This window comes from Balearica regulorum, chromosome 16 (genome assembly GCF_011004875.1).
Source record: "Balearica regulorum gibbericeps isolate bBalReg1 chromosome 16, bBalReg1.pri, whole genome shotgun sequence".
Lineage (NCBI taxonomy): Eukaryota > Metazoa > Chordata > Aves > Gruiformes > Gruidae > Balearica > Balearica regulorum.
This window is the reverse complement of record NC_046199.1, coordinates 7,726,342-7,738,479: the sequence shown is the minus strand read 5'-3', so window position 1 is coordinate 7,738,479 and position 12,138 is coordinate 7,726,342. Positions and strand designations below refer to the sequence as shown.

Below are 12,138 nucleotides of genomic sequence, written 5' to 3'. Positions count from 1 at the left end.
TTATAATTAACTCGGAAACATCTCTCATCTGATGGTTATTTCTAACAGTCAGATTTCCAATCTGTTTGTCTCTTACCTTCACTATTGATTTTGTTTTCTTTTTGATTCGTGGCTTCATTTTCTCAACTGTAGGAAGGGGTGGCAGTTTTTTCAGTTCTTCTAGGACTGCTATTGCGGCATTTTTCTTTGAAATCTTCTTGCTCTTTCCTTCACCTTCACCCATGAATTCTCCAACTGACACCTTGGTTACAAAGCTCTTCATGTGAGGAGGACCACTTTCCTTGGTCACCTGTTTCAGAGGGAAAAACTGAGTGAAAGCGTGATAAACACTTATTAAAAATGGTAGGGCACATTGTTTATAGCAAACTTCTCTCAAGAACTATGGATAAAGAGATTTTAGATTCTCATACAGTCTAGAAAGTAGAGATGTATCTAATAACATAATCCCACCCAAATAAATATATACTTTAAAAAGATCAGATGCAGCAAGCAGTAAACAGTATTTACATATGTCATTAACCTATCTTATTTAATTTACTGATTTACTCTTTCAATATTAAAATAGGACTGTTCTATTTCATCAGTGTGTACTTCCACACAGTTAACATCACCTCATTAAATACATCATGTTACGGCAGTAAAACGTTACAGAGAAAGCAATTCTTTAGGATCCAGCATTTTAGTTCAGAAATCAAGAATTCTGGAGACATCTAAAAGACAGCTGCCTACTACAGATTGAGCCATTCATAACACATCATACTTCAAAATATCCATAAAGTCAAAAGGTAAGAATGAATTAAGAACTTCCACCCACAACTGGCTTTGTGTGACAGTATATTTTCACCAGCGATGCTCAGGCTAATCTGCAATAATTGAAAGCTTTGTGTAAAATTTCATTGAGCAGTTTTAGAAGCAATTTAGTTACACAGAATTGCGTTTTCTTACTATAATAATTCAGGTAGTTGCCTTAAATGTTACTTTGCCAGCTCAGGAAAGCAGCATGATAAATTAATATTTTAGTGAGAGAGAGATGCTCCTATGGAAGCTATTGGATTTAAGATAACTAAAATGATCAAGGAGGGGGCAAAGAGGCAGCAAGCAGCCAGGCCAAAGGGAAAGGAAAGTAAGATGCACATGAGGTCACCTCATGGCAAGAAAAGAAACCTATTTGTGAAGATTCTGCAACTTGCGGGTAGTCCACATCAGTGCTTAATTAAGCAAATACTTCCATAAATGTCTTTCAGAGTGAGCTATACTCTTTTGCCTTGACTCTGCATTTCAGTGTTCTAACCATTAATGTGGGGTTGTATTTTTGTTTCTTCACTGTAATACTGTTTTTTCAAAAAGCTTGGAAAAAAGATTGCACAGACAACCACAGCACAGCTGTTCACTCATGTCCTGATTTTAGTGCATGAATTTGTGAACAGGTGCGTTTTTCTTTTTTCTTCACTTTACCATATAAACTCCGAGACAATCAGGGTGACTGTCAAAGGTAAAAGTTTATCCACAACTAACAAGACATGTTAAAAGTCAGTTGTTTGGGTTATCGAGAAAAGACTCAACTTAATGTGTACCCTTAATATTCTAATAAAAACAAATCTAGAGCTTGTAAAATAAACATACCTCAAAATTCACAGGCAAGTTCCTTTTAAGTGCAATCTCAAAAACTTGGCTTATTTCAGATTTATTGAGATTTTCATCATCTGGTTCTTTTCCGTTAACCTAAAAGAAGCATACTCTATTTAAAATAAAGATCCTATTAAATTGAATTTTATCCATCCAACCAGTTTACTGAACTCTCAAAATTTTAAGTAGTCTAACCTCTACTGCCATTTTATGTGAATGTGTAGAAATGCAGCACACATACTACAGATTTGAAACTTAAGAAGCTCATTTAAGGTGTATGTGTAAAAGCTAGCAAACCTTCATGTTTTCATGTGCTCGTTACAGGAAAGAACAAATGGAATAAGGGCCAATAGGTTAAAAAAAATAATCTATTTATAGAAAACCAAACTGAAGTGTTAAATGAACTGATTTCCAAATGGAAGTACCTTTATGAAATACAATTTTCATATGCTGATTGGACATTTGTACCAAAAGCACTAAGACAGTATCAGATAAGAGAAAGGGCAGGAAAAATAAAGATTCTGAGAATGGGACCAATGTGAAAAAAGGATGGCTAATTAGACCCTGGCATAGTCCTGTCTTTTAACATGCTTCCTTGTGTTTCATCTACAGACTTTTTTCTCATCTGAAGAACATACTATCAGGAACTTGCCTTGTATCAAATGGTGTACACCTCTGAGAACTTACACCTGCTAGGAGGACAGCAGTGCCAGGTGAAGCTTACCTACAGGCACTTCTATGTATCTCCAGGTAAAATTTTGATTGTGATTCCAAAAATGTCTTCACTGATGTTGGGATCAACATAAACTAAGAGGCATGGTAATTGCAACACAGAAATTTTAAGACTAAGTGTCCAGCAGTGATATTGGAAAGATTATGATAAAGATGAATAGCAACAATTTCACCAATTATATCATGCCACAATACTAGTTATGCAATCAGATAACAAAAATTATTTAAATATTTTATCAGAGCAACAGAAATATGCTAGAGAGCTCTCATTGATTAAAAATATTTTTGATGGTAGCAAGCATCCCCAATATCTGTTACTAAAAGCTAGATTAAAACACAAAGGAATTTTTTCCCACCACCACTTAAAGCAGCCTCTTCCCATCTCAGAATAAAATATAAGTAAAATTTATCTGTGGTTTTCACTCCTCCCACTGTCCCATCAGGTTTCACACTGTTCTTATGGGTTGACCTTGTATTTCAGGTTCAAGTTGCAAACATTTCAGAAGAGCACCTATAGCCCAACATCCTTCTAGAATGATAACATTTGATACTGCTGATCCCACTACTACATCCAGTCTCCAACCTCTACGTGGAGGTGTTTGCAGCCCTGAAGATTGCTGTATGTAAACAGAGACCAGAGGATGGCACCACTCCCACAGGAGTGAGGTAGATGCACTGTGCATTTGACTGCATGAGGAACGTGGAGGCAACACCTACACCAGAGGAACCACGCTGTACCTCCGCAGAAGGCACAATGCAGGCAAAATTGGCAAGACCAAGATTGAATACAGGAGTCAAAAGTCTTGGTCATCATATTCTAAAACCTATTTCAAATGTATTTGGTAAGTTCAAAAGGAACAGCATTATATACCCAGAAAAAAAAATTAAACTACTAAAGTCTTATTTTATTACAGTCTAGGTGTTACAGCAAGTTTACTGCCAGCATCTCTAGGAATGATCTGTCACTACCTTTACTATCAAAACATTAGCACAATCACTTCAATTAGAAATATTTTTCCCCTCCTTGTAATTTCAGATATATTCAAATTCCAACATTTTGCCTTGCAAAGATGACTGAGACTTCTCTTTATTGGATTAGACTTTTCCCATTTAATATCCTTTCAAGAGAATACAAATAAATAGTATGGAATTATTTGCTATATTATGGTGCATATACTTGACATATTCCAACTCTGTTCACACAGTGTAAAACACAGGTAATTTTCTTCAATACCTTTATCTAAAAAGAGTAAATTAATAGCAAAATAACAATTAACAGACTATAGCTATTTTACCGATTATTTGCCTCTACCTGAGTTCTGGATCAGTTTCTTTTATAAATCAAAAATAATCCTACACACGCTCTGCCTCCTTCTCTTTCTCTGTACACCTCAAGGCAGATGATTTATAAACTTTGCTTTTAAAGTAGTTCGCATGTGTGCACACACTAAACTCTCCAAGGAATCTATGGCTCTAAATCAGAGTAAGACCACAAGTATAAGCATTTACTACTCTCAGCTTTCATCAAGTTATTCAAATCCATCCGTAACATGTGAAAAAAAACCAGTCACAAAGGGAAACAAAAGGGATAGATTAAAAACCTCCCAAGCAAATTGCAAAAGTAATATATTCCTTTATGAGGGTTTTGCCCTTTTCTAGGAACTCTTTCAACATGCATTTCCTCAAAGACAGCTTATAAGCAAATGATCAAAACCAGTGGAGTTGCTGATTAGAACTACATTGATTTCAACGTAGCTGCAGTCTGACTATTTTCTTCCACATTAAGGGTATAAAGAAAGCTGATATTTACCAAATAAGTTGGCAAAAACCATAGAAGCAATTCTAGTTTTAGTATTTTCAGGCAAAAGTTATAATCTCTGTCTAAGAATTGTGCTAGAAAGCATAGCTTTCTATGTTTTCTAAGCTTTAAATCAATGCTTTATCATCTCTGTCTTTGAATATGCAAACTAACTAACTTTGTCACTGTGTCTTAACTCTAATCAGACTAATTTAGGTTGGAAGGTCCTTTGGAGGTCTCCTACTACAGCCTCCCACTCAAAGCAGAGCAGACTCCAAAATTAAATTGTGTTGTTCAGGCAGGGCTTTGTCCAGTTGAGAGCTAATATTATTTTTTTTTTTCCCTGCCACTTGCTTCTAGATTTGCAGTCTGAGAAGGTGTGGGAAATGGTCATTCTTACCCTTAAAGTCTAATAATTTTATTCAATGATTTCTTCTTAAGCACTGAATATTTTCTAATTTAAAAATACAAGAGTAAAATCCTGTAAATACAAAAATTTGCAAAATAAATTTTAAAAAAATATTTAAAAAATTACTCACCCCCCAAAAAATACAAGAGTTCAAGCTTAAGCATATTCTGTTTATATATACACACAAATGGGATGCACAAAAATAACTACATTTAAAAGGAAAATTACTGGCAACATCAAATGACAGGTAGAAAGTATCAGGATTATGTCTACTTGTGAAATCTTAACTTGCATCCATTGGATACACACATACAATAGCATCTCTTAAGATCTTACACTACTGTAACCTTCAAGGACCCTGCCTCACTGGATGCAAGAATGAACAGTGCTCACTTAGTGGTAAAATCTTCCTTATTTTATCTTCATCTTGCCTAGTGCAAAACACTGTTAGAAAAACAGCAATTCCCTCAGACATTCCTAAAACTACAATATTTGGAAGCCACAAACTTAGCATTTACGTACCAAACTTTAAATTAACATCTGATTTATCTGAGTACTTACTATAAAACAGTACCCTCTGTTCAAGGGTTGGCTCTCCTTATGCATAGCTGCATTTCTTACTGTTCATTTTGCAGACGAGTCAAACACAAATAAAAAAATAAAATGACAAATGCATATTTCTCATGAAAGTTTAAGTGACTTGCCCAGCGTATCTATAGCAGCATATGTCAAGACAGCATTCAGCTCCCAGCAAGCTTGCAACTGTTTTATTAGTAAAATAATTCTCTCTTCTTGCAATCTCTTGCATCATTCACAGTATTTCCCTTATCATGTCCTTAATACTCAGGAATTTGGGGTTTCCCTGCATTGAAGAGGAACATCTTCTTCAGGCTTGACCTCTCCTGCATGAAGACCTCCAACTTGTCCCTGACCACACTCTGCCTATCGCCAGTTCTAGATTTCAGTGCAGAACTCATCTCCACTCTTTCGGCTTCTATTCCCAGCATCACACTCTTCTCCCCAACAGCATTTGTAATCCCTTGACTCTGAGCAGCCTCCATCATTCAATCACCTACAATCCTCCAGGAGAGCTTTCTGTTGCCTGAACCACTATAATCAGTTCCTCCTGGGCCTCTTCCCTGAGCCACCAGATCCAGTGCTTTTGCTTAATTATCTGGGCAATGCTCTCCCCCACAAACACGCTTGGAAGTTTTAACTCAATGTCCCTTGGCTTTACAACACATTTCCTCAGTCCTCTGGCTCCGCTGTTCCTGGTAGTTCCCAGGTAATTTCTTTTTCCCAGTCTGAGACCCCTTGTTACCTTCTTCCCAATTCTTCTTTTTCCTTCTTTCTCAGCACATAGTCAGACTCTGTATTCAGCAAGTTTTCATGCTCCCCAGATTGTAAGTGATCAGTCTAACCTCTGCTTCCTGTTCCTCACCTCTCTGGCAACATCCTAGTCTCTCTTGCTTTAAGGTTTGTATTGCATGGCCTCCTCCTCAACACGACCTAGATGCCAGCATGGAGTACATCAATAGATTTCTTGCTCTTAGTTCTAACATCAAGCCCTCAGAACTCAGGCAGGTATAATGAGCCCATAAAGGAAAGACTAAATACACTCTTTGTAGTAAGTCTTTGGCCAAAGCAGTCAGCCAACACATATGGAGAGGGTGCAAGCAGTCAACCAGCCCCAGGAGCTATGAGTAACTTATGTGCACACAACGAGACTTTCTGCCTAAGCAACTTAACAAAAAAGCATGAAAAAAAACCCAAAACCAAACAGTAACAGGGTCCTGGAATGGAAAGCGCTGGGCAGCCATAAATATATGAAGGGATAAAAATTTGCTTCTTATATTCATATCAAAATGTGTGTATGAGTTTACTACTTTCATTAACTTCCTGCTCTTCTAGAACTTCCATGGCTCTTTCCAAAATCACGTAGGAATTTTGCCCAGGAAGCAAACCCACGTCTGATTTCTATGCTGCCCATACTAGAAAGCAAGTACTCCATTTACACACTTCTTCAGAAGTTTGTATATGATCTGTACCTGATAAGATATTAGTTCCTATCTATGCTTCCAGTGCTCTTATTTGACAGAGGTCTATAGCATTGCTGTGGAAAAATATGACAGCAAAAGCATTAATATAACTTCATTTGGGAAAATTCTAGTTCCATAGAAATTTATGGTTTTAAATCAAAGTGTTTCTATTGACACAAGTAGGTCAACACTGCTACACAGAATTAAATTTCACAACTGTCATTTTCCTCTCAATTAGGAAAAAAAAAAAATCTACAACAATATTTCAGTTTATCTTAGCAATTTATGCTTACAGCACTAAGATCAATTCCCACCTCTGGTTTCTCAGGCAAGGGCTCATTCTGCAGAACTTTCAGTGCTTTAGCAGCTGCATCATGCTTAGCAGCTTGTCTTGTTCTTCCTTTCCCATGAAACTGCTGCCCTCCAATTGAAAGCTCAACTTGATAAAGTAAGGGCCCAACAGGAAATGGGTAAAAGTACCTGCAAAGAGAGAGATTTAAATAAGCAAATAGTTTGGCCTACAAAGTAAACAGAAACATGAGTTACACCTCAATGAATCTCTTGGATATCAGTAACCACAACTCAGCACTGAAGCACTAGTATTAAAAAGCCAAATTCTGAGTTAAAAGTCTAAAAGATTTTAGGGAGAGACCTTTGAAACAGAGTACCAACAGTTTTACAGTACGAACACGTATCTCACCAACTAGAACAGAGAAAGACAATGTAACTATTGTAACTTGGTAGTCCAGTAAGTTTTGAATTCTCAGTTCCTATGCTCACATAAAATTCATTAAAGTGAACCTGTAATTTAAATAGCTTTAGAAAAAGCATCGAACTGTTTTCTTCACTATTGCTTTTACACAGAAAGGAAATGCAAGACATATTTAGCTAATATTTAGCTATTCACTTCATGAAGCTGGCTATATCCAAATGTCCTCAAAAACACTTCATCATTTGGTTCAGCTCCCTTTTTCCTCCCCTTACCCCCACAAGAAAAAAACCCAACAAACAATGAAAAACTTAAATAAGACAAATTACAGATATTAACGGGGTGTACTTATCAAAAACTTTTTCCTCACAAGCTGGCTATGCTTCAAGCTGAATACAGCTTTAATGTCCCTTTAAGGGACATTGTATTTTTAGCTGTTTTCAAAAGATAGCATCAAAGCACTCAGACAAAGAGAGCGGAAGTTCAAAGAAAAGAGACTGCAAAACCAAAAAATTAAACAATACGTACCGTGGAGGATAAGTACCACCTCTCATAGTATAGTTGTAAGTGGATCTCATCCCTGTATAAGGATCGATAGGTTTGTACATAGGTTTCTTCCCCAGCTTCATGCAAAGTGCATTTAACTCCACTGTGGGGGTTACACTGTCTAAATAAAAAGGAATATAAAGAGAATTGTCCAACTGTCACAAGGGACCAAAGCAATCTAAACTCTTACGCTGTTTCAAATGGGGAAATACGAGCTCAACTTCTGCCCTACGCAGTATCTTACATGAATGAATTCTGAATAGAAATGCTAATGAACACAAGGAAAATAAGTCTCTATGATGTATATTAAATTAGCAGCCTAGTACAGTTGTGACAAATCCTGTTACAAAAAAGTGAACTTGCTAGGGGCTTTTATTGTTTGGTTTTGGGGGGGTTTTATTATTTTGCTTTAAACTTGTGAAGCTACCAATTGATTTATTTTTAACAGCACATCTAACAATGCAGTCTGCAGAACAGAAATTTCTCTTCCCAAAAAAAGACTTTTAAATTAAATCAACAGGCATGCTACATATCTTCTGTTTCTGTTGTTTACTGAGAATGATCAAACGTACTCTGAGTACTACTACCTAAGAAGGGTTTTTGTGACTCTTCACTTTCAAATTGCAACTTGCCTTTTCAAAAGGAAGGTATATTGCTACCAAGGGCTATAAACACTTCTCTCGGTGCAGATACCATGTGGATGAAGAACTGATTCACTGACTATTCTCATTTGAGAAAGAACAGTCATGTAAATGGTCTTTTTTTTTTTTTCTGTCACAGGACCTCACTGGCTCAAAAATCAGCATGCGCTCTAGTACAACAGTGTTTTGTTATAAGGCAATTGCCAAAAGAAAATGAAATTATGGAACAGATTCACAGACAAAATAATTGCTAGCTTCTAATATTTTCACTGTTGACTGTACAAATTTGTTTCTAAAGAAAGAATTTAGGTGATACCAGAATAAAACTGGAACAAAAATAAGTTTTAACCTTTCCTGAACATACTAATGCTATCCTAATAGCTTTGCATTCAAGTGATTAAGAGTAAATGCAAAACAATCACATGTGCAGCTGAGATGTGAAGCTATTTTACATTTTAAATAGTTCTTAAAAGCAATCTTAGTAAAGTAAGAAGTTCCCTAAACATAGCTAACACGACCTTAAATGCTTTTATACAAATCAACATCCATTTCTCTTCAAAGAAGTACATATCTGATCCAAATCCTCAACACATTACATTTCCAAAGAAATCTTTATTGTCAAACTTTTGATTTATCCTATCAGAATTACCAAACACATTCATCTGCCCATGCAGAATATTATTCTTTGATGTGACTGAATTCCTCGTGGGGTTTATATTTGTTTGGATTTTTTTTTTTTTTACTTAGTATTCTTTTTTTTAAGACTAGGATAAACATCTTTTCCACGATTCCACCAAGTGTTACAATACAAACCAGTAAGTTAAGCAGTGGGTTCCCCAAGCCTGAATGACTTGATGGAAAAACCCTATACTTTAACTTTTAATATGATTATGGTTTTTTATGTTGCCTACAATGATCAAAGATTAAATCAAGACGATGTTCTCACAAAACCTGACAATTGCCATTGTTAAATATGCAGAATCACTGTTTTTATTCATCCTTATGCAACTTTAAAATACATACCAAAACCAGAAAGGTGTATTTTTTTTTTTAAATCAGTTTGTTGTGCACATACCTGGATTCTTGCCTTCACTACGAGATGGACGAGCCGTAGGCTTAGGGAATTTTGTCCCTTCCAGAGCTTTGGCAGCTGCTGCATGTTGCGCTTTTTTAATACTAGTTCCTTCAGCTTCCCAGTGTTGGTCCCCAAGAGTCAGTTGCACTGTAAACACCTCAAAAATAGAAAACATTAACTTTATTACGAGCTGCTTCAGAATTCACATTATTAAACCCTCTTACACAAAACAATGATTCTTTAGTGATGCACAAGTTGAGAATATGGTAAAGCTTTCCTCAAGTACCACGTCATCTCCAGATTTTAAACACTTTGGACATCAATAGAATTTCCCTGATTACTGAACTAAGAATTTCACAATAATTGTAGCTAGCAACTATCCTGCATACTGCATGAGATCATACAGGCTAAAAACCAAAAGACACAATGTGTATGAGGTGACAGCTACACAGATAGCTGGTATGCCAACATTACTCTGAACAGCAGCCTTGAAATTCAGACTTTTTTATTCCACGTAACTCAATTCTTGCCTTAATAATCTGGGTTTGGTGGGTTTTTTTTTCAATGATATTTTTCAGCAGAAAAGAAACTTATCTTTTGAAGAAAGATAAGTTCACGTTGCACCATAAAAGCTTCTACATGCCCAGAGGTGAGCACAAGTCTATTTGATTATAGAACAAAGCTCTGTGGCACTTCTTTTTAAGTATGTGGGATAAGGAAGGATATATATTGCCCTAAATTTTCACAAATTAATCAGACAACAGCAAGCCAAGGTCTCCCTGGTAATTAAAGTTTAATTTCAATCAGAATGAAAACACAAGTGAATAGATGCTCTGAATGTTGTTCCAATACTTTTTGTAAATGCAAACCTTGCCTCATTTGCACATTGAAGCTGACATTACACATATTGGACAAAAGATTTCAGTTCTTAACATTATTCAATTGGAAGGCAATTCCTCTAACATACAAAAAATATTGTTCTGGGAAACACCTTAAGGAGATGATGTCAGATTAAATAGACACATCCCTGGCTCATATTCCTTGTATGCCTTGGCCTCAGTTCTCATACAATAAAGATCTTCACTGAGGATTAAAAAGTATAATAATAATAAGCCCCCTTTCTTCAGTGTTCTTTGAAGTAGCATAAACTGCTTGTACATTTGCTGTATTCCTGAAAAACGCGCTCTTGGCCTACAAACAGAACACCAAAGGAATTGTATATTACTGAGATTTTGAGACACTGTAAAAGAAATATCATGACATGGGATGCAGATCACATGCTGGTCCACCCTAGGCATTCCTGTATTCTCACTGACTAGTGAAGAACTAAAGATTCTTTTGCTAAAGTAACTGTTCCAGAACAGATGAATGCTTAGTTCTGTTCAATCATACTGTACTTCAGGCATTAAAGAACATATACCAAGATCCTTGTTTTCCAAATATCAGGCAATTAGGATAGAAAAAACAGAGCAACAGCAAGGCAACATTCGGTTACAATGTGCACAAGAGAGAACAACTCTTAAAATTCGGTAGTAAAATTTATTCCAGGCATATCAACAAATGCAGGTGTGTACCTCACCAACTACACAGACACAAAAGCACTACAACTCCTTAGTAGTATTTCCTAAAGAAACATAATTGCCATAAATCTTCCTGCATCTCAGGATAACTTGGACTAAGAAATTATTTTAGAGTTGGTGGGATTCATCTCAAAATATTAAAATGCACCACAGGAAGAACACAGAAAATTTGCAGAACAGGCAAGATGTGGAACAAAAGCTTAACGTCATACCAGAAAGTGATTTCATAAAGATCATCCGTATTTAATACATTTTTATTTTTTTTTAGCAAAGACTGCAAGGGACAAACCTTGCTTTATTAAATAAAAACAAAGCCAAGCATCTCACAATGGAGCTAACAAATAACTCTTCAAAAAAGCCAAGTAGTTTTAGATAACAGGTAAGTTCAACCTTTACATACTTAGGGAAACCAACTTTTTTAGTACACATGTAACAGCTTCACACTTCCCTACCATCTGTACTTTGGTGAGCTTCCCTTTCCTATTATGCTGTATTATCTTGCACCAAAAGCATATACTTTGCCTTTCCACTTATAAAAGAGCATGAACAGCAGCAATAAGAAACTTATATGAATATTTACCTTAGAATGAGCTGGACCTTGCTCACTCAACAGCTTATACTCAGGCTGAATCTTGTTGAAACGGGCTAACTCATTCACAAGACACATCGGGGTTTTCTCTTTGGGGTTTGCCATGTTTGAAGGAGCTGAAATATTATATAAAATCAGATAAATGAACAGGTAGCTATGAACTCTACTACAATCTTTAATTAAAAAAAAATAAAATTCTTTAGCTTAGCATTTAGTTGTCTGCAATACACCACTTCTCAGAAAAGATCTGCTGGAATGGACAGCTCTGCTCATTAGCCAAACTGGCGACAATATACTGAACTTAGGGATTTCTGAGCAATGTGTGTGCCTAAAAGATAGCATCATTAAATTTAATGTTTAAATGCAAGCCAGCAGTATGAAGTTAGGAGTCTCC

General features: G+C 36.1%; 1 protein-coding gene and 1 long non-coding RNA gene across 12 annotated transcripts in view; one reads left to right on the top strand and one right to left on the bottom strand.

The window, feature by feature from the left end:
• The window catches only part of STAU1 (staufen double-stranded RNA binding protein 1), a 32,501-nt gene that overhangs the window by 9,002 nt on the left and 11,361 nt on the right, over nucleotides 1-12,138 (bottom strand). For 4 of the 11 annotated variants that reach the window (XM_075768969.1, XM_075768970.1, XM_075768972.1 and 1 more), the window contains 6 exons: nucleotides 11,736-11,860; nucleotides 9,576-9,732; nucleotides 7,842-7,980; nucleotides 6,919-7,084; nucleotides 1,624-1,722; nucleotides 77-289 (listed from right to left, as the gene is read on the bottom strand). In XM_075768969.1, the coding sequence (XP_075625084.1) occupies nucleotides 77-289; nucleotides 1,624-1,722; nucleotides 6,919-7,084; nucleotides 7,842-7,980; nucleotides 9,576-9,732; nucleotides 11,736-11,860 (899 nt within the window). Of the gene's footprint in view, nucleotides 1-76; nucleotides 308-1,623; nucleotides 1,723-6,918; nucleotides 7,085-7,841; nucleotides 7,981-9,575; nucleotides 9,733-11,735; nucleotides 11,861-12,138 lie in introns of all 11 variants that reach the window. The other 7 variants (XM_075768971.1, XM_075768966.1, XM_075768968.1 and 4 more) reach the window with 3 other exon arrangements.
• Nucleotides 2,245-11,740, top strand: LOC142604168 (uncharacterized). The gene is made up of 3 exons (XR_012838060.1): nucleotides 2,245-2,376; nucleotides 2,840-3,200; nucleotides 11,424-11,740. It is a non-coding gene; the product is annotated as an uncharacterized LOC142604168 (long non-coding RNA).